Raw genomic sequence first — 23,290 nt, 5'->3', positions numbered from 1 at the left:
TCAGCGTCCCTCTGCCTGCTTCTGTTTCCAGCTCTCCCGTCCCCATCGCATCCTATTGGCACTTCCTGATAAATATTCCGTACAATGACAGGTCACATCTGCTTCCTGACACACAGTCTCAGACCCTGCAGGAACGGTGTAACAACCTGGGAATCTCACCCATTTTCCATACCACATGGGTCCTCAACACAAGCCATCCATGTCAGCTGAAGCACATCCCAGAAATGGCAGATTCTTGCAGCACCAGAACAAGCACACCGCTCTATTGAGTTCTATTTGTAAATGATAGCTAAGGCTCTCGTAAGTAGCATGAACCCCGTGTGTTTGTGATAGATACTGCTGGTGTCTTCCTCTGGACCTTCTCAGAAGATGCATGCAGCTCCCAGTTGCTGAGTCGTGGATGCTAATGAATCATCATCACCTTTTTAGTTTGGTTTTGTTTTTACAAAGCTTTATCCTCACCTGATTGGTGCCAATACTCTAGAGGTGCCAGAGAGGTTACACCTTATTCCCGGGGATACAGAATTCTAGCCCTCTTGCTTCACAGGGCAACAAATACAATGGCACCTATACCCCACAGCTCCTAGCATGGGAATCAAAGCGAGACTGTACTACATCTGCTCAACAAAACTCATGTACTTGCTGGACCTGTAACTCTAACCTGACCTGCTTCCTGTATGCATCTATCAGTTTCGTGAGGTACAGTTATAATCTTGGGCTCTGCTTCTAGGGAGCCAGACTTAAAATAATTGTTTTGGTAACTCCAGTGTTCAAGGACAGCTTCGGTTCTTTCATCTTTAATCTTACCTACCAATTTTAAAAGACCAGATTTCATTATCTCTATTATAATATCCCCAGTGCCTAGCACAGTACTGAGACAGAGCAAGCACCCAAGTTTAACTTTGGCCGGCCGGCCAGCCTGCCGGCTGGCTGGCTGGATAAATGGTGGATGATTTGATAAGTGGATGGGTGGGTGGATAGATTTGTGGGTGGTCAAGGGTTGGAACCCATGATATAGTGCATGTGTGGACACTGTAGGAAGTTGGGGCTCTCCTTCCGCCATGTGGGCCCTGGACATGGAAAGTCAGATGAGGCTGGAAAGCAAGTGCCTTTACCCACTGAAGCCACCTCACCAGCCTAGAAAAGGACATTTCCAATTTTTTAAAGACTATATGGAGGCTGATACATCAGCCCAGGGAAAGTGCCAAACCTTTCATTCCCGTGAGGACATCAGACTGGTAACTACTGCAGTCTAGTTACAACTTTGAAGCTTTAGATTCTTTTGCCTTGAATGTGAAATGTCTCCCATTGGCTCCAAGGTTTGGTCCCCTGCTGCTGGCGCTGTTTTGGAATGTTCTTGAACTTTTAGGAGGAGCCATCTCCTGAGAGGAGGTGTCTTACTGGGGGGAGGTCTTGAGATTTTAGAGCGCAGCCCTAGTTCTGTCTGTTCCCTGCCTCCAGACCACGGACAGGGTATGACCAGTCACCTGGGGCTTCCACCATGGTGATCGTACCCCTCAAACTGTGAGCTGACACAGTCTCTTCAACCTCCGAGCCCAAATTAGCGCTTCCTTCTCTCACTTGCTTTTGTCAGATATTTTGCAGCAGCCATGAGAAAAGTGATTGTTACAAACTCTAAGCCTAAGCGAGAGGAAAGGGGGAAAGTATAATGTCAGGTATTTTCCATTTCTTCTTCTTTGATAAGGCTACAGATATACACAGGACAGTTAAACCCCTTTTGTCTCTTAGGATCACTTTGCAGGAATAGATTTACCCCCCCCCCCCTCTGATGTGGTTTTCAGCCAGCCAAGCCTTTCCCACCCCTCTTTTAACAAGGAAAAAAATAAGTGTCTGTATTGTAATTACTGGCTTAAAAAAAACCCTCACACTTCTGTTTGATGAGGAGAGAGACCTACTTGGCACCTTCACCTCGCACAGCTAGCTGTTAGTGCAGCCCGTCCTCCACTCCTAATGTTCTCTCTTTGTGAGCTCCGCCACCACTGACTCCCACTAATGGGCCACCTCCTGTTTCTCACCCATCCTGACGGCGTATTTTGTTCCTGTCTCGTTTTCATTTCTGTAGGCCCGGAACCCTGTGAGTCACAGCTTTGAGTCCCCTTGACACGGCCCCTTTAATTACGAGTCATTTGCTGGCTGCCATTCTCCGGGGTAGCCAGGTAGACTGCGGTGACGTCTTGGCAGCCTCCAACCCAGATGGACTTGTCTCTCTTGGGGTTCAGAAGTCCCTGATCCGGCTCATCCCCTGTGGCGGGTCAAGGACAGGTTGGAGGCTCCGCCTGGACTCAAGATGGCAGCAAGATTTGCTCAGCTTCTTCTCAGTTCCACCCAAATGGAAACAGAGACGTTCTTGGCTTAGCTCAGACTAGCACTGTGGGATCTAGCTCGGTGCCAGTCCCATGGTGGACCAGACATGCGCAGATAGACTTTCAGAAAGCAAAGGGAAGGTACAGTGACACACACCTTTAATCCTAGCACCTGAGAAGGTGTTGGCTGGAGGACCAGGAGTTCAAGGATATACTCAGCAGCTTACTGAAGTCAAGGTCATTTTAGGATGCATAAGATTTTGTCTCCAAAACCAGAGTGAAGGGGGAAAGGGTACAGAAAGCAGGAGAGTGAGCTCCCAGGCACAGAACCTGTCAGTCCTGCCTAAAAGCCCTAGAAGTTCCCCGCTGACTTCAGTTATGTAAATCATTGATTGTTCCTTATATCTCCTTTGGAGCAGTGTGCTTGTTCACACATCAGGGCATCTGAAGGCATTCGGGCTGATGTGGTTTGCTGAGGACAGTGGCCTGTAGGTGATAATCCAAAAGAAAGATGGTGGCTCCAAGTCCCACATCCTGATGAACTCTGGTCAAGCTCGCACTGACTCCTCCAACACTGTGATTTAGGTAATGAAGGAAAAGGCATGGGCTTGGGAGGCCATAGCACAGCTCGCTGCATCCTGCTGGATGGGCCTCTGTTTTCCCAGGTCAGGAAGGACACGTGAGCTTTCAGAGTCATGGGAGTTAAAAACAATGCCAAGTAGCCCGGCCAGTGGCGGCACACGCCTTTAATCCCAGAACTTGGGTGGCAGAGGCAGGTGGATCTCTGTGAGTTCAAGGCCAGCCTGGTCTACAGAGTGAGTTCCAGGACAGCAGGGATGTTATATAATGAATCCCAGTCTCAAGAAAAGCAAATCAAACCAAACAAATAAAAAAAATGACATATATAGCTTCTGGCACATAGTAGACCAGGTGTGTTAGTTCACCCCTCCCTGTCTTCTCAGAGGATTAAAGAGCAGGGTCTTACAGGCTGCACTGTGAGGCCTTAGACTTCTGTCAGATCTCCACTAAAGGATGGCAGACACTAAGAAACTAAACTAGTCCCCAAAGTCCATGGGTTTTAGAGCATTAACCTGGGGTTAATCAGGGGATGCTCCAACTCTGCGAGAGGCCAGCTGCTAGCCTTCCACAGCAAGAGCAGACCTGCTTTGACCTAACCTACTGGGCTTTGCCAAGGGTCACAAGGATGCCTTGCTTTTCCCCCATGAGCCTCAGGAGAGATGATCTCTGGGATGGTCACAGAGATGCCTTGACACAGTGATGTCAGAGCAGAGCTGGTGCAGCGGGGGAGGGGGGGAAGCCCCGCCCCCACCTTTAATCTCAGTGAGCTGCTAGTTAGTCTCACTCTACCAGCATGTGGTTATGAGCACCTAGCAGGTGCATTAAACCCTAAGAGGCCTGGAAAGTCAAAGGGAGAACATCATGAATAAGGAGGGCTGTGGCCCAAGCACCTTCTAAATGAACTGGTTTTGCTGCAGGCCAAATCGCTGCAGAAACTTCTCACAGGGCTATAATAGATCCCTTCCTTTTTCCCAGGCGTGGGCTGCTCAGAGCTCCCAAGTGCCCTAGGGACAGCCCCGTGGTTCCATCTGTTCCCTCCCTCCATGTAGCCTCCTGCTTCTGTTTTCCTAAGAGAGATTCCTCCCAAGCTCTTCCGTGATGCCCTCACTTTACCATAGTCTGAGAGAAATCCCAAGCCGACCCTTTACTTTGAACTCTGTGGGGCTTCACCCCTTCTTCCTATAGGAGGCCACACATTGCCACCATTGTTGGCCAGACTCTGGGGGTGGAAACTTCTATAGCAAGTCCCTTAGCCGAGAATTAATCCAGACAATGGGTGATTCCATTAGCGTCTGGTCACTTTGCCAAGAACAATAAAGCTTTGGAGCTTTGGAGACATGAAAGTCTCGTGGGCAGCCAACCACATGCTGAGTCTCCGTGATGAGAGCTGTGTTCAAGTGGCGTTTCTACCTCTGACTAATACCTGAGGGGGTTTGGTTTGGTTTGGTTTGCTTAGATTTTTCCTTCAGTGTATTTATGCCCCTGCAAAGGTCAGAAGAGGGCGTCAGATTCCCTAGGACTGGAGTTACACGTGGCTGGAGGGGTGAAGGTGGGAGCGGGGAGTGGGCATGCATGGGAGCAAGTGGGCATGCTCTGTAAACACCCTAACCAATCAAGAGGCAGTTCTAGTCAACATAATGGGGAAGCCAGTGCTGTTCAAACTTCGAGAGCCTGATCCCACGTAGTTTATTTTAGACATGTTTAAGCACAGCACGTTCCGGTGAGTTTCACTCCTGAGTGCCCCATAAAACCTAGAACATGACTACACTGGAACTCTCTGTAAAGTGCATGTGACATCATGTGTAAACATGTGTTCTCTAGATCTGCTGAGAAAACAAGCTCAAGATAAGGGTCTAGGGGAGGATCCAGTGTGGTCTTGGCCACGCAGACAGTGCAAAGTTTGCCAGGCCATCAACCGTGTCCACTCCCAACCTTCTGGGCAGGAAACAGATGATACCTCTCTTTCTTTGAAGAGACAACCCTGCATGGTTTACATTCCTGGTTCTCCTAGTATTTATCTCTGGGCATAGACACTCTGTACCTCACACAGTGGTAAAGCCACCATGTGGGTACTGGGAACTGAATCTCAGTTCCCTGCAAGTACAACAAGTGCTCTTGACTGCTGGGCCATCTCTCCAGCCCCAGTGGAGAGTTGTGTGTGTGTGTGTGTGTGTGTGTGTGTGTGTGTGTGTGTGTGTTTGCACGTGCGCCCGTTTGCCTTAGAGTACCTGTGGAGATCAGAGGATAAGGTTCAGGAATTGGTTCTCTCTTTCTACCACACAGGTTCCTGGTATCAGACTCAGGCTTGGTAGGAAGCACCCTTACCTGCTGAGCTGGCCTTGAGAGAGTTTTGTCTGTTTGACTTTTAAGGGATGAGATGAGCTGTTAGTCCGAAGAAAATGGCATATCAAGGTGCAGAGGGTGTGCTTGGAGAGCCCAGAGTTCTTAGACCCCCTTACCTAACAGAGAGCAACAGAGACGCCTCTTGTGTTGTTTGTGGAGCACAGGATGGGGTGAAGGAGAATAAGCCAATGACCAATGACGTCTTACATGTTCTGGGGTCAATATGGCCCCACACAATCAAGGGAAGCAGGGCATACAAAGAGCTCCCTACTGAGACAGTCAGCTCCAACTTGTGAAAGACCATTGTTGGTGCAACTGTTCTTCCAGTTAACACCTGCTGATTGCTGGCCAGAAAACAAGGACCAAAAGGAACTGAAGAAAAAAAAATACAAGGTTTGTTTGTCCAAACACAAAGGACTGTTGCTCGCCATCATTGATACTGTTCATCAAGTCCCATCGCCCTTCAGAAGCGATGTGAGCCCGTGAGGTGCTAACAGAGAAGCCACTACCCTCAGTGGTGACTTCCCAGGTCTCTCAGAACACAGTCAGGTCTGTGACAACATCATTTATCTTCTGATCTGACTCTCACGCTGACGGCAGCGGCACTTGGAGGAAACAGTGCCTCTCTCTTTCCCACTCCCGGGTTCTTGGCACTCAAACAGTGCCTGGCATCTGAACAGCACTCAAAGGGAACCTGAAAGTGCTCGTAGAAACTAATGAGGAAACTCTCGAGGCCTAGCAAGGTTCGTCTTTAATCCACGCGTTTTTCTGGTAAATCTGAAAACTGCAGGAGGTGTGTGCTTGAGGCTGCATGCTTCTCCAAAGGCGGCTGCTGGAGAAGATCCATCACCCAGGTGACGGTGCACAGGGGAAGTGCAGTAAAGTTCCAACATTGTGGAGACTTACATACTAGTAAACCCAATACAAGTTGAGAAATGTATGTAGCATTTCTAACATTCCTAATGCTCCAGCTTAAAGACGCAGCTCACTGCGGGCTCTCAGCTGGGTCCCTGGTGATTTCCAGGCCGACTGGAAGCTGTTACCCTCTCCGCTGTTGCTGGCCAGCATCGTGAAAGAAGGTTGTACTGCGTGCTGCTCGCTCAGGAAGAGATTCAAATTTGAAATTAGAATTGTGATATTCAACATGTGCGTGTTGGTTTCTCGCCACTATGAAAACTTAGCTCAGGATAACTTTGAACTTTTAATCTTCCTAGCTCCATCTTCTGGGTACTCTGATTTCCCAGTGCTGGGGACTGAGCCCAAGGTTTCATTCTGCTAAGGAAGACTCTGCCCCTGGGGCTACAGTCCCACCCCAGGTGTTCTGATGCTTTGCTCCACCTTGTTCAGTGGGAAGGGATCACGCCCATCTCCATCACGTACCTAGTACTCTCCGCGCTATCCAATACGCGGGAAAACAAGCACAGTGCTCAGGCCACTTCCCAGGTCAATCTGCCACCTCTCTGCTAGAGCTCATTCTAGCTGTATGAGTGGAGTCCCAAGTACAGGGGGGAGGATAGGGGACACATACCCGAACCTTCACTAGAACTCTCACCAAACTGGTGAGCACGGTTCTGTAGAGCCCAGACTGCTTTAGGATATATCAATGATGACTCGTTCTCCTAGAGGTCAACTTATGCACAGGCAAAGTAGCCAATGCCAGGCCCTGGGAGGACGCTGTCCACTACCTCCCCAGTTAGCAGTAGGGCTCCGTTAGCATTAATGAGGTCCTTGTGTCGAGTGCCAAGCTATCCTGCTTGGCCTCCTTGCCACTGTTATGCGTATCTCAGTTTACAAGAGCAGACCCGACTTCTGTTCCTTGGGGTATTATTTCATTTCCGTTATATGTTTAAGGAACCCGAGGGTCTGAGAGATAGACTCCTGCAAGTCTACTCAGTTAGTGAACTTCAGAGATGAGTTTGCAACCAGTTTGCTGATCAAAGCCTCTAAAGCGACCGGTGAGAGCAAGAATTCCATCACTGGGCGGGAACCTTGCCCTTAGGGGAAGGTGGAGCCCTACAATCTGAAGCAGACAGTAAGTGGGGACTTCAGGGACCATGAGAAAATGGAAGGGGGAACTGGGTAGGAAGAAGAAGAGAGGGCACAGAGCCCAGTCTCCTCAGAACTTTTGTTCTAGGCTGCAGCCCCTCCGTGGAGGAGCCAGGTACAGCCAGGAGGAGGGCATCCAACCAAGAGCTCCAGGGAGAAAAGGGTAAGAGATGACAGCCAGCTCCAGGGACCACAGCCTGCTGCCTTGCCAACAGCAAGGGTTTAAAGGTAACGATTCAGCCCACGAGGAGAGGATTTAAGTAAGGGAGGGGTGGAGAATCTCCATCCCCGAGGCCGGCAGTCCTGACTTAAAGTAAACGCCACCCATTCTCCAGTCCCCAGTTGGTTCTGTGGCCGCGCCCCTACCTCTGTGGGCCAAAGGCCATTCTGTTTCTGGGTCAGAGGGCCTGAGCTGAGGCTCTGGGAGTTGGGACACTGTGTCCCACAGGTCATCTTCTTCTCTGGGTTGGCTATTCCCCCTGGGACGGCAGATCGGAGTACGCCGTTGGAGGACAGTCCATCTTCCAGCACACCTGGGAAGGCAAGGAGAGGATGGCACAGAGGCTGCAAATGGCAGGCATTATAAACAATCCCAAGATGGCAGAAAAGAGGGCAGCCCAAATGCCTCCCAGAAAACTACCATGTAAATGTGTGTCTTTTTATATAAAAATGAGATTTTAAAGTAATTTTGTTGCTTGACATTTTTTCATTACCACACTGATGACAACCTCTCACCTTTGCCCATTCAGGCATGTTATCTTTAACACGTCTGCTGGCTGTATGGAAAGGGCGTCCTTTACTCAACCCCCTCTAGCTTCCTAGCAATAATGTTACTGGAATAATACTCCTTTTGATTAATAATTTTACTTAGTTTTCTCTTGGGATAAATTCCTAGAACTAAGGTCACTCGCTTGTAGGTTACACTGGGTTCCTCCCCTCCTCCCATCTCCACCAATAGGACTGAGCAAGCGTATCCCATGACAAATGCCAAGAAACATAGAACTTTAAATAAACAGCCTCACTGAAAAGCAAGAGGAGGACAAGGGGGGAATTCACAGAGCATAAAAGGTACCTTATTTGTAAGCGAAAAAAGGCCCGCGAAGCACGGAGGGGACCTGCCAAGAACCAGAGAAGCCAGCCAGATGCTGCAGGAGTTATGGGGTGAGGGAGCAGCCCGTGAGGGTGTCTGCCCTCCTCCACCAGCCTAGACTAGATGGCCATCAGGGCTTGGCTCACAGTAGGGTGCTGCACTCGGGCATTGAATTTCACTGGTAAGATTCAAGTTCAAAGAGAGAATAACTAAGAATTTCAAGATGGCAGCCACTGAGTCCAAGCCAGGGCCCTTCGAAGCCCAGCATGGCCTGCACACCATCTGGCTGCACCATGCAGAGATACCTGCTGCAGCTGAGAGCAACCAGCAGGGTTTGTTTGCTTAGGGTACAATTCTGGATAATGAAGAGGAAGATACTGCTTTTTGTGATGTTCTGTACTTACCAATTTTGGCACGTTTCAGAACTGAGAAATACAAGTTAAATCCTCACGCTAGGACCACTGGGTTCGTGCTGGTTGTCCTGAAAACATTACACCTGGCAGTGGTCAGTGGCCTGGCTGACCCTGTTTCAGCTGGTCATCAGAATTTCTCAGCTCTTCTATCAGGCGCCATAGGTCAATGGCGAAGCACCTAGCTGATTGTGCGACTCCTAAGTCAAGAATGTAACCAAGGAGGCTAATGAGAGGGGCCTGGGGGGAGACAGCTGGTGCCGTGCCATAAGTGATATGCACATAAATAAATAACCATGTCTGTGTCAGGCATTGTTAGAGCTTTTGTGTGCATTGTCTCGTTTAACCCTCACAGTGCCCTGCGAGCCAGAAGTCCTTTATTCTCACCCAGTAAAGGTGGCCCCTGTGTGGTGCGAGGCGCCGGGCCCCATCTGTGCTTCTTCCATCGTACCACTGTCTGCCTACTCCAGCCTGGAGCGGGAATTAAAGTTTAACTCCAGATCTGTGCTTTTCTGACACTTGGGAAGCTCCCAAGTCGGCAGCTCTCGATCTCTGGGTGTAGGAGACCCTCCAGGGGTGTCTTCAAGCACAGATCCTAACATCTGCTGCCCAGACTTCTGATTCAGGAGAGCCTCGGGAACGTGGATTTCTGAAAGCACCCTAGACTCTGAGGCAGAGGGTTTCAGAGACTTCAAAGGTTTATTATATTATGACTGTAGATGTAGCTATGTACAGACCTGCCTGTCTGTATCTCACAGATTAATGCTCCTGCTGGTCCTCGGGGCTAGAGGCAAAAACCTTTATTTTCCCACAGTGCATTCCAGCACAGTATAATAAAGGAAGATAAATTCGCTAGCTCCTTAAAATTTGTGTGCCCCTAGAGTGCCTCTTTTTTTTTTTTTTTAACATCCTCCACACAATTTCTATCCTGTCCAAAAGACAAACCAAATTACTGACTTTGCCAAAAGGTAGAAAATGGATGTGCTGATGCTTGATACACTGCAACCAGCGGCTTCCTGCCGAAGCTTCTGGCTTAGAAATGACGCCACGTAGTGGGGGGGGGGGCAGAATAGAGAGAGGGGTTTAAAATAGCAGCTGGCAGCCGCACAGAGAACGAGCTTGCTCCCTAACCCCAGCACCTGGCTCCTCCCGGTCAAGGTGATTAGAGAGTCTGCCCAAAGTCATGAAGAAGTGCCGGCAAGTGCCTTCCCTCAGTGACAGGACTCAGAGTGTAAGACCTTGGCGCTCTATTTGGGAAGAGTCTCTGAAGTCACATCAGACGGATCCCTGGCTCATAGAGCCCTGTCTAGGCTCCGATCCAGAACACATGCCCCATGGTAATTTCGTCTGAATTGAGGTATAAATTAAGTTATTACTACTCAACCACTTACTGAGAGTCTGTCTTCTAATTTTCAAAAGGAACTAGAATAGGATGGTGTCTGCCTGCCATTTCTTTAGTCTGATGAATAAATGCAAATTGCGCATGTTATATAATATGGTATGTGACCTTTGACATAGGTATTATTAGATATCCCAACAAACTATTCAGTAGCCCTTGCATTCCTGGGCAATTGATTTTGGACAAGGATGCCAAAATCATCCAAAAAGGAAACAATTTCTCAACAGATATGTTAGAGGTTCGTGTGCAGAAGAATGGGGGAATTCCCTACCTCACAACCAACACAAAAGTTAAATTACAAGGAACCAAAGATGTAAAAGTAAAGGCTAAAACCGTTAAATATTTCTTTAAAATATAACTGGCAAATATTCATGCTATTAGGTTAGGCAACAGTTCCTGGGAAATGGCCCAAAAGCACAAATAGAAATGGTGAAATCCATAATTGGACATGATCAAATGCATCGGTGGCCATGGACATGAAGAGGTAATCCATAGGACGGGAGAGAGCTTTCAGAAATTATATCCCTGCCCTTGCAGTCCAATAATGAAAAAAGACAAATGATTCAGCTAACGTATGAGCAAAAGATCTGAGTGGATGTCCACACAAAGGACACATGCAAACGGCCAAGAATATCCCAAGCTGTAAGAAGTTACCACTTAGGATTTAAGAAAACGAAAGCTGGAGACCAAACAGTGATGTAGCTGTGGAGAACTTGGAAGCCCTACACCGCTTCTGTGATGGGTGTGCTGGGCAGGATTCCGGCTGCTTCCCTGTGCCAGGCTTTCCGAAAGGAAGACAGAGCCTCTGTGGTCCAGCAAGGCCACTTCTAAGTACACACCTAAGAGAGATGAGAAGAGCCACACAGAAGCGTTCACACGAACGTTTGTATTAATCTCGGTTGCCAATCTGGTGGTGGGGTTTAGAGTCACTATGGAAGTCACTGAGTGTGTCTTGAGAGGCGCTCTCTAGTTTTGCTTAGGTGAAGAGGGAAGACTCACCACGCCTAGTAACTAAAACGTAGCAATAGACCAAACATCCCACCAGCTGGTGAGTGGATGAATATTATTTGGTAATACAGATGATGAATTGCTGATGTATGCTATACACCAGCTGAGCTTGAAACATTATGCTGACTGAGAAGCCAATTACAGAAGGTAGCTTATGATTATACCTTATAAAATATTCAGAAACGGGCAATTCTAGAGACGGGAAGGCAGCTTGATTGCCAAGGGCGCGGGTATTGGAGGAGATGAAAAATGACTCTTAATAGATATGGTATTTTCCCCCAGGTAATGAAAATGTTCTAAAATTGGTGGTGCAGGTGGCTATACAACCAGATTATAGTTAAAGAGAGTGGGTATTAGAGGGGGGAAAACCCGTGAGCAACACATTTCAGACTTTGTTACTGTCTGAAGAGAAGAGAAACATCTGGACGAGCACAGCAGCAGCTGGGGGGGGAGGGATAGCCTAACTTCTGAACTGGCTGGAACTGGGGGCAGCAGCCACAGCAACTGTCTGCCAGTGCTGTGGAGACAAGGTCTGAATTCTTCCCCCAGTAGGGACACCCAGCAGGTGGCACACAGGCTAGAGAGGGCATTAGCAGCCCTAAGGGACAGAGAACCTCAGCTCTGACTAGCTTTACTTTTCTCTCTGTGTTCTCCCTGGAACCTATGTCTTCTCTCTGCCTACTTATGTAGCTCTCTCTGATCCTTCAGTGGCGGCTCCCTATTAATCTCCCCTCCAAGATTTTCATAGAGCTGAAGTCTGTCCTCACCAGGTCTCCATAGTTACTTCCGGCTGTTCTGACCTAAGCTATAATACAAGTTCAGCTCCCTCTAATGTCATGCACGCTTGCTGCTTCTAAGGTGGGTAGCTACTGGTGAGTTACTGGGCATCCATACTCCTCCCAGGTTGCCCCAAACACTCCACCGCCCCTCTCATTCCACTTCTCTCCCTTGAATAGTTCTCTTAAACACTTAAAATACATGGGTTGTGTACTGCTCTGCTAGAAACAACACAACGAACCACACCAATGTTTTTTTCTCGCAGTCCAAGGGGGAAGGTGTGAAAAGGCTGGTTTCAAACCGAGCATGACACCTGCCTGTAATCTCAGCTGAACCAGATTATCTTTCAAAGGTTCTGTCTCCAAATACGATTATATTTCAAAGTTAGGGGTAAGGTTGAGAATTCACTATAAATATATTTTTTAAGATTTATTATTGCTGGATGGTGGTAGTGTACACTTTTAGTCCCAGCGCTCAGTAGGCAGAGACAGAGGCAGGCAGATCTCTGAGTTTGAGACCAGCGCTCTAAAAGTGAGTTCCAGGACAGTCAGGGCTACACAGGGAAATTCTGTCAGGGGGTGTTATTATTTATTTTTATTGTATGCATATTGATGTTTTGTCTGATATATCTCCATGGAAAACGTGTGTCTGGTGACCTGGAAGGTCAAAGAGAGGCACCATATCCCCTGGATCTGGATCTGGAGTTACCTGTGGTTGTGAGCCACCACATGGTTGCTAGGAGCGAAGCAGGTCCTCTGCAGGATTAACCAGTACTCTCCAACAATGTGCCACCTCTACAGCCCCTCAACTCCATCCCAGAGAAGACCCGGGGAGCTGGGTAGCAGAGGTTGCATCTTTGTTGGAGGGAGAGGTGGATGATCTGAAGGCGTGCTGACGTAATGATGACGTAATGAAAAGAAGGGATGAGCCCCCCGCATGTCTTTTCCTCTTCTGTGAAGCTCACTTTGGGTCTCATTTTCTTAGGCTACATTCCACCACCCAGGGGATTGTTTAGCTGCACAATCCCGAGCACTCACAAAGCAGCACCCTTAGGGTGACAGCAAGTGCCAGGGTGACACTTTCCATCAAGAGGAGTTGTAGCTTTCTTTGGTTGGAGTTCCTCAGGTTACAGCCTGTTTCTGCTGGGCTGAGGGGAGGTGGCATTATTTTTATCTCTTAATCTTGTTCTACTTCTGTACACATTCAGACAAGGTATCCTGCCACCTAGGACTTGCCTTCCCCCTAAGTACCAAAGGGCACCCTCTTTGAAGCAGAAACTAAATCTTCACCAGATAACAAAACTGCTGGTGCCCTAATCTGGGGCTTCTCACCCTCCAGACCTTGAGTAATACATTTCTGTTTCTAAACTACCTGGCATGGGTTATTTTGTCATAGCAGCTGAGACATACTAAGACACACTATTTTCTTTTTATCTCTTGGTTTAGAGGTTTTGCTAGCAGCTGGCCTTTTAAAAAAGTGGTAATTGATTTCCTGGTTGTGATTTATCCCTTGGCATTTTCTATACTTATTGCTGCTAGATTCTAAAGTTGCCATCAGATTGTTCTCTGAGACAGTTATTAAAAAATTACATGATTTTTCTTTACTGGATCTAGAAATATATATTTAAGGAAACAAAAATTAAAAAGCTTTGATCCATTGAGTTGTTCTAAGTTTTGAAGATGTAAAAACACCCAAAGGACTGAAGCCTCTAGTATGTGTGTTAGGTGTCTACCGTGCATCTCAGAAGGTGCTCCCCTGGGGTGCATGAAACACCTGCCTCAATCCTTTGTCACGTGCTAATTTAGTGGGAATTTAGGGCTTCCCTAACAATGACTGAAAAATAAACTTCTGACTTTAGAAAAACAAAATAAAACACCAGCGTATTGTTATCAACAGAGTGGCAAAAGTTAGGGAGCCCGCCATCCTCACTGTGGAAGGGTGTGCGGCATGGGCTTCCCCAGCACACTCCTGGTGGGAGTGCAACCAGCGTGCCTTTGAGGTGCAAGCAGCTCCTCTAGCCAAGCTTTATGAGCTTACCACTGCAGATCAGCAGATCAGCCCTCACCTGCAGTTCAGAAGGCCTCTCGCCATGGAAGAGTCCTGCCCAGGACATTCTTTGTGCGCCTACAGTAAATGCCAGTCAACATAGCCAACTGTTTTGATTCTTCCCTCCCTTCTCTTTCTTGAGAGGATACAGAGGCTCTGGTAGGTTCAGGTCCTTGTCTAGGAACCTACATTTGGTGCCAGGGTCAAGGCGCCATCATGGGTTTGTAAACTCTAAGATCTTTGCTATCATGGGCATTTGTACTTAGTTCCATTTTAAGAAAAACAGAACTCCTCAGACCCAAACAAGAGAACATCCCAGTGAGTTGCAGTTGTCTCTTCTCCGGGTTAGGCAGTAGATGTGCTGTGTCATCAACATAAATGACTTTGTTACTCTGAAGAGAACCCCCGCAGGGCAGAGGAGATGTGATGGTTAGAACATACACTGCTCTTCGGGAGGACAGGGTGGTGTTCCCAGCACCCACATGGCAACTCACAGACGCCTATAAATCCAGTGCCAGGGGATCTGATGCCTTCCTCTGGCTACTGTGTGTTCCTGCAGACATGATGTGCACGTATTTACACACACACACACACACACACACTCTCACGTTCACACACACATCATAGCCTTAGTCCTTTTAGGGCAAAATAGATCTTTCGGATCCAAGTAGCTTGCTTTCAGAATTAAGTCACACCGCAGAGCACCCAGTAAGAGGACAAGTGATTGAATTAAGCTATTATGGTGTGTTTTCTCCTCCTTAAACCCATGAAGTCAGCCTTCTGGGTTACTGATGGCGGGTTAAACATAATTCCAGGAAGCATCTCCCAGGCTTACTGTCATACCCCGGGGCTCTCAAGCCAAGAGCGTGGCCAGGTGACCCTGATAAATCTCCTATCCCAACAGGATTGTGACCACCTGTTCTGAGGTGGGCGATGACACCAAGGCAGCTCAGCAAGTGGGGTGCTGTGGACCTGTGGTAACCCATCCAAGCAGTCAGTAAAGAAGGAACGGTGGCTTTGGGCTCCACTCCTTCCTGGGCAGTCAGAGAAACCTGTGAGAGTTATCAGTTAACTCCAGCCGACGCCTTCAGTAGCTACACAATGCCTTTAGACATAGACCCCATACCCCACTCTTTATGGGCTCTCCTGACGTTCCTAGCCTGGGGGGTTCAGTCTCCCCTTCCCCGTCCTCTCTGCTCTAGGCCCATGGGACAGCTGAAGCTACACAGAACTCTGTGATACTGTCTGTTTTACTTAGAAGCACTCCCCCCAGCCTTCTCCATTAATATGGGATTGCCCTCTGTATGCCAGCAGAGTAGAGCCAATGGGAAATCTGAGCAGATATATATATAGAGAGAGGGAAGGTGGAGTCAAAGAGACACCATGTAGCTGCTGAAGGAGAAAGACGCCAGAACAGAACCTTAGCCCGTAAGACACAGCCTCATGCTGATACATAGATTAATAGAAATGGGTTAATATAAGACATAAGGGCTAGCTAGGAATACGCTTGAGCTATTGGTCAACCAATGTTGTAATTAATACAGTTTTTGTGTGGTTATTTGGGTCTGGGTGGCCGGGAAACAAACGTACAGTCTCTGCTCTACACTCCATCTCTGCAGAAGTCTGGCTCCGCCAAGGGCTTTCCTGCACAGGGCTGGGCTCCCCACTTCCCCCACAGTCTTACCCTTCCTCTTTGAATTTTTATAACTGTTGGAATGATTCATCCATGCTGCCTGGCATGCTATCTGAAAGGCTCCATTAAAATGAAGACAGTGCCTGTCTTGTGTATATATGAGGCACTCGGGAAATGTCTGAAGGAATCCTGACCTGTATGCAGGCTGCTGGTGTAGGAACTTCACTGTGGGAAGAAGCTGATGTTAGGCCTGTAGGTGTTGATGTAATTTTTTTTTATTCTTGATTTCCCAAACAGTCGCAATGGCAAGGGACGTGGGCACAAACATGAACCATGCAGGCAGCTGCTTCCTGCCCTGGTCTCAGGAAGCTGAGCGGAAACCTCTCACAGATGGCAGACCTGGACAAGGCAGAGCTGTGACTCCCCAGAGGCTCCCATGAAGGCTGGCATCTGAGCACAGACTAGGACAATATTGCAAGCCTTCTCCAGATTCCTCCTGAAGCCCCAGCGTGTGCTACGTGCCCATGGATGGGTTGTGCCGCAGGGCAAGTCTCATAAAAGTCAGAGCTCTCTAGGGACAGCTGGTCTCCAAACCCTCCCTGCAGGTTGTAAAGACACCCCGAGTCCTATGTATAGGACAGGCAGCTCACAGAAAACACTAGAAAACCCAGAACTTTAAAACGAAGGCCTTTATTCTTCAAAGGAAGAAAATGACTGACGCTTTTTCACCCAGAAGGCTGGAGTGGATGTTGTCTAACAACCTAGTGAGCTCTTTGTTATTCTATAGAGTCAGCCTTTCTGAATCCTCCGAAATCCGGGGTATTAGGCCTTAATCCTGAGCTTTGTCTCTCAGGGAATAGAACCATCCTTACCAGAGGCCCCATGTACTCTGCATCCTCCATCCATAGAACCATCCTTAGGAGAGGTCCCGAGTTTCATCATTCACCCCCCTTGGATGTTTCCCTGCCTTGCCTGCAGGGACCTCGACACCCACTGGCATCAGGGCTGGGGATGGTGGGATGGTATGGGTGAGAGCCGTCTGGGGCTTTCCTTCCACTCATCCCAGCCTGTGTGTGTGATGGACATGGGTGTTGGATAATGATACCCTCTGGGGATGTCTGGAGGGTCTGACCTTCTAGGATTGAAATACTGGCAGGGCCAACTTTGTGCAACAGAAGAAAAGGGTCCCCAACCTCCCAAGCACTCATTCCTCTTCTCTAATGACTGGAATTCCATGCACAGGAGCTATGGATTGTCCAGAGATCACATTGAAATGTCACCCCACTGTGGTGTGAAGAGGTGGGGACCTTGAGAGTTATTGTCATGAGGGCTCTACCCTACAAGGCCTGCCTCACTCCTCCGCCTTGTGAGGGTATGACATCAGCCTCCCTCTGCCCTTCTGCTCCTTCTGCTGTGCGAGGACACCTAGATGGTGTCGTTTCCCAGGCCTCTGGGAAACAACCAGTGTTTTGATCTTGGGTTTCTGTTCTTTGTAAACTTCCCCAGCCCGTGCTTTCTGTTATAACAACACGGACTGAGAGCAGAGAATAGCTTCTTTTACAGTAAGTATCGTTGGCATCAGGGAATGAAAATGTCCATTTCAGGAGTGAGAGTGTGGTAACGTGACCCTGCCTCTCTCTCCCTCACTGTGTCTTTCACAGGCAGAGGGCTCTTGTTAGGATGACCTCAGAGCTTGCTTCTGAGCTCAAGGGAGAGAGAGAGAGAGAGAGAACATGATCCTGCCGAGCCACATTCTCCTGTGGCAGAGAGCAAACAGAAGCCATTGATATCTTACATCCTCCCTTCAGCTTCAGCCCTCTAAAGGCGAAGAATTTCTGTCTGCTTGAGCGAACTCAGACTGGCTTCTGAGTTGGGAAATGTGGGTAACTCCTGGACACACCAGAACAGGGCCTAGCCAGCTGGGGTTAGGCGGGGGAGACATAGGAATGCAGAGGATGGGGTGGGGGCGGGGACACGGGGAGAAAAGAATGATGCTTGTGTTGAATCTCTGCCTGGTTAGTAAGAGTCTGAGGGTCAGAGGATGTCAAAGAGATTTTACCGCACAACAATAGAAAAAGTCTCTGCCTTGGGAAATGACTTAGTTGGTAAAGTACTCGGCATGTAAGTGGAGAGTCTGAGTTCAATTCCCAGTGCCCATGTTGAGGAAGGGGTGGGGGACTGGGTGCGGTAACACATCTTATATAATCCCAGCGTTAGGGAAGCAGACAGGAGAGTCCCTAGGGCTTCCTAGCCAGCCAGTGTAGCAAAATCAAGTTTCAAGTTCAGTAAGAGATCCTGTCTCAAAACCTAAGGTGGAGAGTGTTTGAAAAAGACATGCTGTGCTGATCTCTGGCCCCATAGCCCTCCACACACGTACATCAAACATGGACACACATCTTTATGGCATTTATCTTGGGGGTCAGAGCAGGGCTTGAGTCCCCTGCCCACACCTCTGAATCTGTTTTGTTCTGTTAGGGACCCATAGGAATGTGTGAGTCTGTGACTTAGATTTCTGCTCACTCAGTGAGTGCCATTGGTGCTGGACTCGCTGGGCTGAGGACTCACTGGAAGGCAAGTGTATAGCGGAGTGGGCACTGCCTTGGAGCCCATCCCAGCTCCACACTCTTGCAAGCTGCGGGCCTTTCAGAGACGATCACATCTACCATGGTTTTGGTCACTCCAGTGTCAAACTCTGCAGTGGGAATAAGCCAGAGCCCAGCAGCCCAGAAAAGTCCAAAGATAGTCAGCCAGTGAAGACTCCAAACCCAGGTCTGTGCAGCCCCAAAGACATCTTGTTCTATCTACTGTCTTAGTCACTGCCCTACTACTTAACATCGCTAAGCCTCAATTTCCTCAGATATGAAGTGAGAATCATGATATCTACATCAAAGATTGGTGATCAAAGGGAAGAGAGTAGGCGAGCCGGTACACAGTCAGGATTAATTTCATACCGCCCCACCTCCAGGCACAACGACAACCTACAAATGTTTGATTTCAGATCCTTTCCTGAGAGCAGAGGGAACACGCGGAGTAGGTGGGAGAAATGGGTAGGGACAAGAAGATGCCGTCTACAGTCAGCTTTGCCAAGTTAACAACTTTACCTCTCACATGGTCAGGGGTGGCCACCTCCAAAGGCACGTAGACCCGGAGCTCGAGGGGCCCCGAGGGACCAAGGCAACCAGGAGGTGACAGGTTGGAAACAAGAAGTGACAGACCCAGTTGACAGCGGACTGGTGTTTCTGTCAGGGTCCAAGCACTCCTGGTGAGCAGACGGCCGCAACGTGACTCATGCCATGCGGCAGGGATGAAAATAGAGCCCGCAGCTTCTGTAGGACGGATAACTGGAGGCCTGGCTAGCTCCTGGATCTCTGTCATGCTGAAGAAAAACCAACAGTGCCAAAGAAAACTCTACATGGGGAGCAGATCATAGTGTTCTGAGCCACACTCTCTAGGGAGCCACACTCTGTCCTAAGGATCGGGGAAGAGGGTCCAAAGCAAAGTGGGGTACATGGGGGTGGGAGGACCTCAGAGGTGCTGGAGAGAGGCATCGTAGAGAAATCGGCAACACACAGGACCAGCCAAGGAAACACAGAAGCCAACTCTTGGTGGCCATTATATCCCTGGTTAAGAAGCATGGATGTTGTCCAGTAGGTAATGGCACCCCAAAACAAAGAGGACCCAGATGCCAGTTTGGAGGCAGGGATCCTAAATGGTTGCCTTTCTCTTCATGTTTTTTTCTGGCTACTGGAAGTCATTTCTAAGATACTGTCTTCCAACCCTGGACTCAATACATTGGAAATCTCTCTCAGAAGGCTGTGACTCAAAGCACCACTTTAGAAAGGAGCTTTTTGTTAAAAAGTTTCCTGAACTCAGGTAGCAGAGGCAGGTGGATCCCCCTGAGTTTGAGGCCAGCCTGGTCTATATAAAAAGTCCCAGGCTAGTCAAGATTACATAGGGAGACCCTGTCTGAAACAAACAGAAAATATACATAAAAAATCCTCCCCTGAATGCAATACAATATTTGCATTGAACTATAGCAATATACTCTTATTTCCTTTTTCCTGTCATTTCAGCTTTTGTGAGATTGTTCAGAATATAAGTTTAAGCAGATGTTTCTCACCACACAAATCAAATTCAAGCTCCCCTGTCTTGACAAATTCAAGCTCCCCTATCTTGACAAGTTCCAGGAGGTTCTGGAAGTAGAGGCAGTTGGCTTTGCTACTCGTGAGGGGCGCTTGTTTATCCGGTGCAGGTGTGAGGACATTGTCGGGCATGAAGTCTGCAGCTGCTCCTGTGAGCTGACTTCACCTTTCGTGCCGATTCCATTTTGAAACAGAAGTTTTGTTGACGTCTCATAGTGGAACCAAGATGTCAGGGTTAGGTTCAGCTGTCAATTTGACAGAACCCAGTCACTTGGGAAGAGGAAACCTCAGCTGAAAAACTGCCTCCGTGCAGTTGTGGGGAAAAGAGAACACTCTTGCATTGCTGATGGGAGTGCACTCCTGCATTGCTGGTGGGAATGCAAGCTGGTACAGCCCCTTTGGGTGTCAGTGTGGCGACTTCTTAGAAAATTAGAAAACAACCTTCCTCAAGACCCATTAACACCACTTATGGGTATATACCCAAAGGATGTTCAATCGTGCCACAAGGACATGTGCTCAACTATGTTCATAGCAGCTTTATTTGTCATAGCCAGAACCTGAAAACAACCTAAATGCCCTTCGACCAAAGAATGGATAAGGAAAATGTGGTACATTTACACAATGGAGTACTTACTACATAGCAGAAAAGAAAAAAAAACGACATCTTGAATTTTGCAGGAAAATGGATGGAGCTAGAAAACATCATTTTGAGTGAAGTAACCCAGACCCAGAAAGACAATTATCACATGTACTCACTCATAGGTGGTTTTTAAACATAAAGCAAAGAAAACTAGCCCTCAAATCACAATCCCAGAGAACCTAGACAACAATGAGGACCCTAAGAGAGACATACATAGATTTAATCTACATGGGAAGTAGAAAAAGACAAGATCTCCTGAGTAAATTGGGAGTATGGGGACCTTGGGAGAGGGTTAAAGGGGAGAGGCAGGGGGGGAGCTGAGAATTACAGGTTGGCCACCACACTCTGCCTCTGGCATTACTGATCCAAAATCTGGCCTTCATGCTTTAACCACTGAGCCATTTCCTCAGTGTGCTTATTCATGTAACCTCTGACCGTGAGACCAGTGATACCCAAAGATGTTAGAACTAAACTTGGGAAAGTCCATAAACTTGAAACAGAGCCTGGCCCAAGATTACCCGCTGCTGTTTCTTCAATCTCCCTGACATTAACTTACAGCCTCAGAGAGTAAATTCCAGAAATGGCTGTTTCAACCCAGTGTGTCTCAGAGGGACAGGGGTAGTGTGTGAGCAGAGAGGCTCATGTTGACAGAGAGCAAGGAGGTGTTGCTTGGGTAAATTGGGTCAAGAATCTCTGAGGAGGCTGCAAAGATTGTCTCTTAAAGAAGAGGCCTTGAGGCAGAGAGGAAACAATTGGAACCGCAGCACAGTGGAGCTCGCTGGCAAGAAGGGAGGACAGTGGGAAGTTTTTTAAGGTTTAAAATGGTCATTATTTGTTTATGTACCTGTGTGTGAGCGTGTGGGGTGTATGTGTGCCATTGCACACATGTAGAGGTCAGAAGACAACTCGCAGGAGTCAGTTTTCTTCTTCTCTCTTAAAGGTCCTGGGGCTGGAACTCAGGTCGCTGCATCCTGAGTCTTCCGGACAGCTCGACCTTGGGGATTTGCTGAAGGAACCAGAGTCGTTTGCTTGAACACTCTGATTGGCCTGTTGTGTCGAGGCTTGAGGTGGTATAGTGTGAAGAGAATTTCTTTGGTGTCAAGGATGAAGCCTAGTTCCTTTATCAATATTGAGTCGTCCTGTGACCTGAAGCAAGTTATATCTCTAGTTTTGATTTCTTCTTCTGACAAATTGGACTTGCAGCTGAGAGTTGGGGCGTGGCCATTGGCCAAGGAGACCCTATATAAGCTGCCCTGGAACACAATAAAGTTGGCATTCTTGATTAAAGGGGGCATTCTTGGCATTCTTGTTTCAAGGATGGCCCTTGTGTCTGTCTGTCTGTGTGTGTGTGTGTGTGTGTGTGTGTGTGTGTGTGTGTGTGTGTGTGTTTCCATCTCCAGCCCTTGCCCGGCTCACGAACTGCAAACTATCTGCTTGGTATGCTACAGGCATAGTACCGTAGTACACGCAGTAGAACAGGTTGCGCTACACTGGAGCAGCAGCTGGGAGCTTTCATCCGCATCCACAAGCAGGCAGCAGAGCTAACTGGAGATTGCATGGTCCTTTGCTGCCTCAAAGCTGCAGTGACACGCCTCCTCCAACGAGGCCACACCTCCTAATCCCTCCCAGACAGGTCCACCAATTGTTGATCAAGCATTCAAATAGATGAGCATATGTGGCGGGGGAGGGGGGGCATTCTCGTTCAAACCGTCATTTGGGTAAGATAAGACTTGGGAAGATAAGGCCCAGTCTGATCCATTGTCACAGGCCCCACCCATGTCAACCTCTGTGGACCCAGAGAAGCACAGGGAAAGTTTTCCAAATGGCAGGCTGCAGAGACGATTTCCCCCAGGGGTGCATGAGGAAAATTAGACAATATAGCACTTCAGGAGTGTAGAGCTGGACTGCCTCCTTTCTTAGCAGGGTGGCCCGGCCTCCTCAACTCCTTCAGAAGGAACCTCCCTGTCATGCCTGTCTTGTCCTGTACTGTATTTAGTTCCCCCAGAACACTGAATTCTAACACAGCCATGTGCTTTTCCACTGCCCTATACTTAGAAGGCAGCATGAGAACGAGGATTTGTGTTTTGCCATTACCCCACAGGGCCCAGAACAGTCCTTGTTACATAATAGTTCCTCCATAAACACTAGCTAAGCTAATCGCCCCCTCTGTGTGAATATGGGTGTAAAATAGATTTTAATTTACTGGATGATGAATTCCAAAGGCCTTGAACTCACTGATCTCGGGGTAGAGATTTTGAGGAACGCCATGCATGGCTTTGACTTTGTCACCTAGGGGTCCACCAACCTTCACCAGTGGCCCTGGCACCATTCCCTTTCCCCTTAGAAGCCCGCTGGGAGGTCTACATGGAGGGATGCTACGCTTCCTGATCCTCTAGAGAGTGTCTATGAGAAGCAACCTGCGTGTTGCTGTGTGAGACCACGAGGCCTGGACCAGCTGTGTTGATCTTGCTGTTGGCTGAGGGTAGGCCAGTAGGAAGGAGCTGACCCCGGAGCCACCCAACCTCAGCACCATCACGACTCCAGGCTAAATTTCCTCACCATTTAGTTCTATTTTGAACTGAGCTTCTTTCGCCCTCAGTGGGGGTGCATCCCAAATGCAATCTCACCCCCAGCACCACTGAGAAAAGCATCATGGGAAATACCCTCCCTCCCATGGGGGTCTAGTCATTCTATAGGATTGTTTTTCTTTTTATTACTGTCTTTTATATCCAAGAGTTATCCGTGGCCATTGAGTCCTTTCCCCAGTTTTCTGTAAGTGCTGATTTTTTAAAAAATGTTTGCCAATTTAAAGTTCTTAATTTGGAGACCCCACCAGTTTCTCCTTGCTGAGGG

General features: G+C 48.3%; 1 protein-coding gene across 2 annotated transcripts in view; it reads right to left on the bottom strand.

Annotated features, from left to right (window-relative positions):
• The window catches only part of Baalc (BAALC binder of MAP3K1 and KLF4), a 46,649-nt gene that overhangs the window by 3,144 nt on the left and 20,215 nt on the right, over positions 1-23,290 (bottom strand). Inside the window, exon 2 of one of the 2 annotated variants that reach the window (XM_050163424.1) lies at positions 7,659-7,825. The exons of the other annotated variant lie outside the window; for it this stretch is intronic. Within the exon in view, the coding sequence (XP_050019381.1) occupies positions 7,659-7,825 (167 nt within the window). The remainder of the gene's footprint in view (positions 1-7,658; positions 7,826-23,290) is intronic. 2 annotated transcript variants of the gene reach the window in all.

This window comes from Alexandromys fortis, unplaced genomic scaffold (assembly GCF_014885135.2).
Source record: "Alexandromys fortis isolate MF-2015 unplaced genomic scaffold, M_Fortis_MF-2015_v1.1 scaffold_17, whole genome shotgun sequence".
Lineage (NCBI taxonomy): Eukaryota > Metazoa > Chordata > Mammalia > Rodentia > Cricetidae > Alexandromys > Alexandromys fortis.
This window is presented reverse-complemented; position numbering and strand designations above follow the sequence as displayed.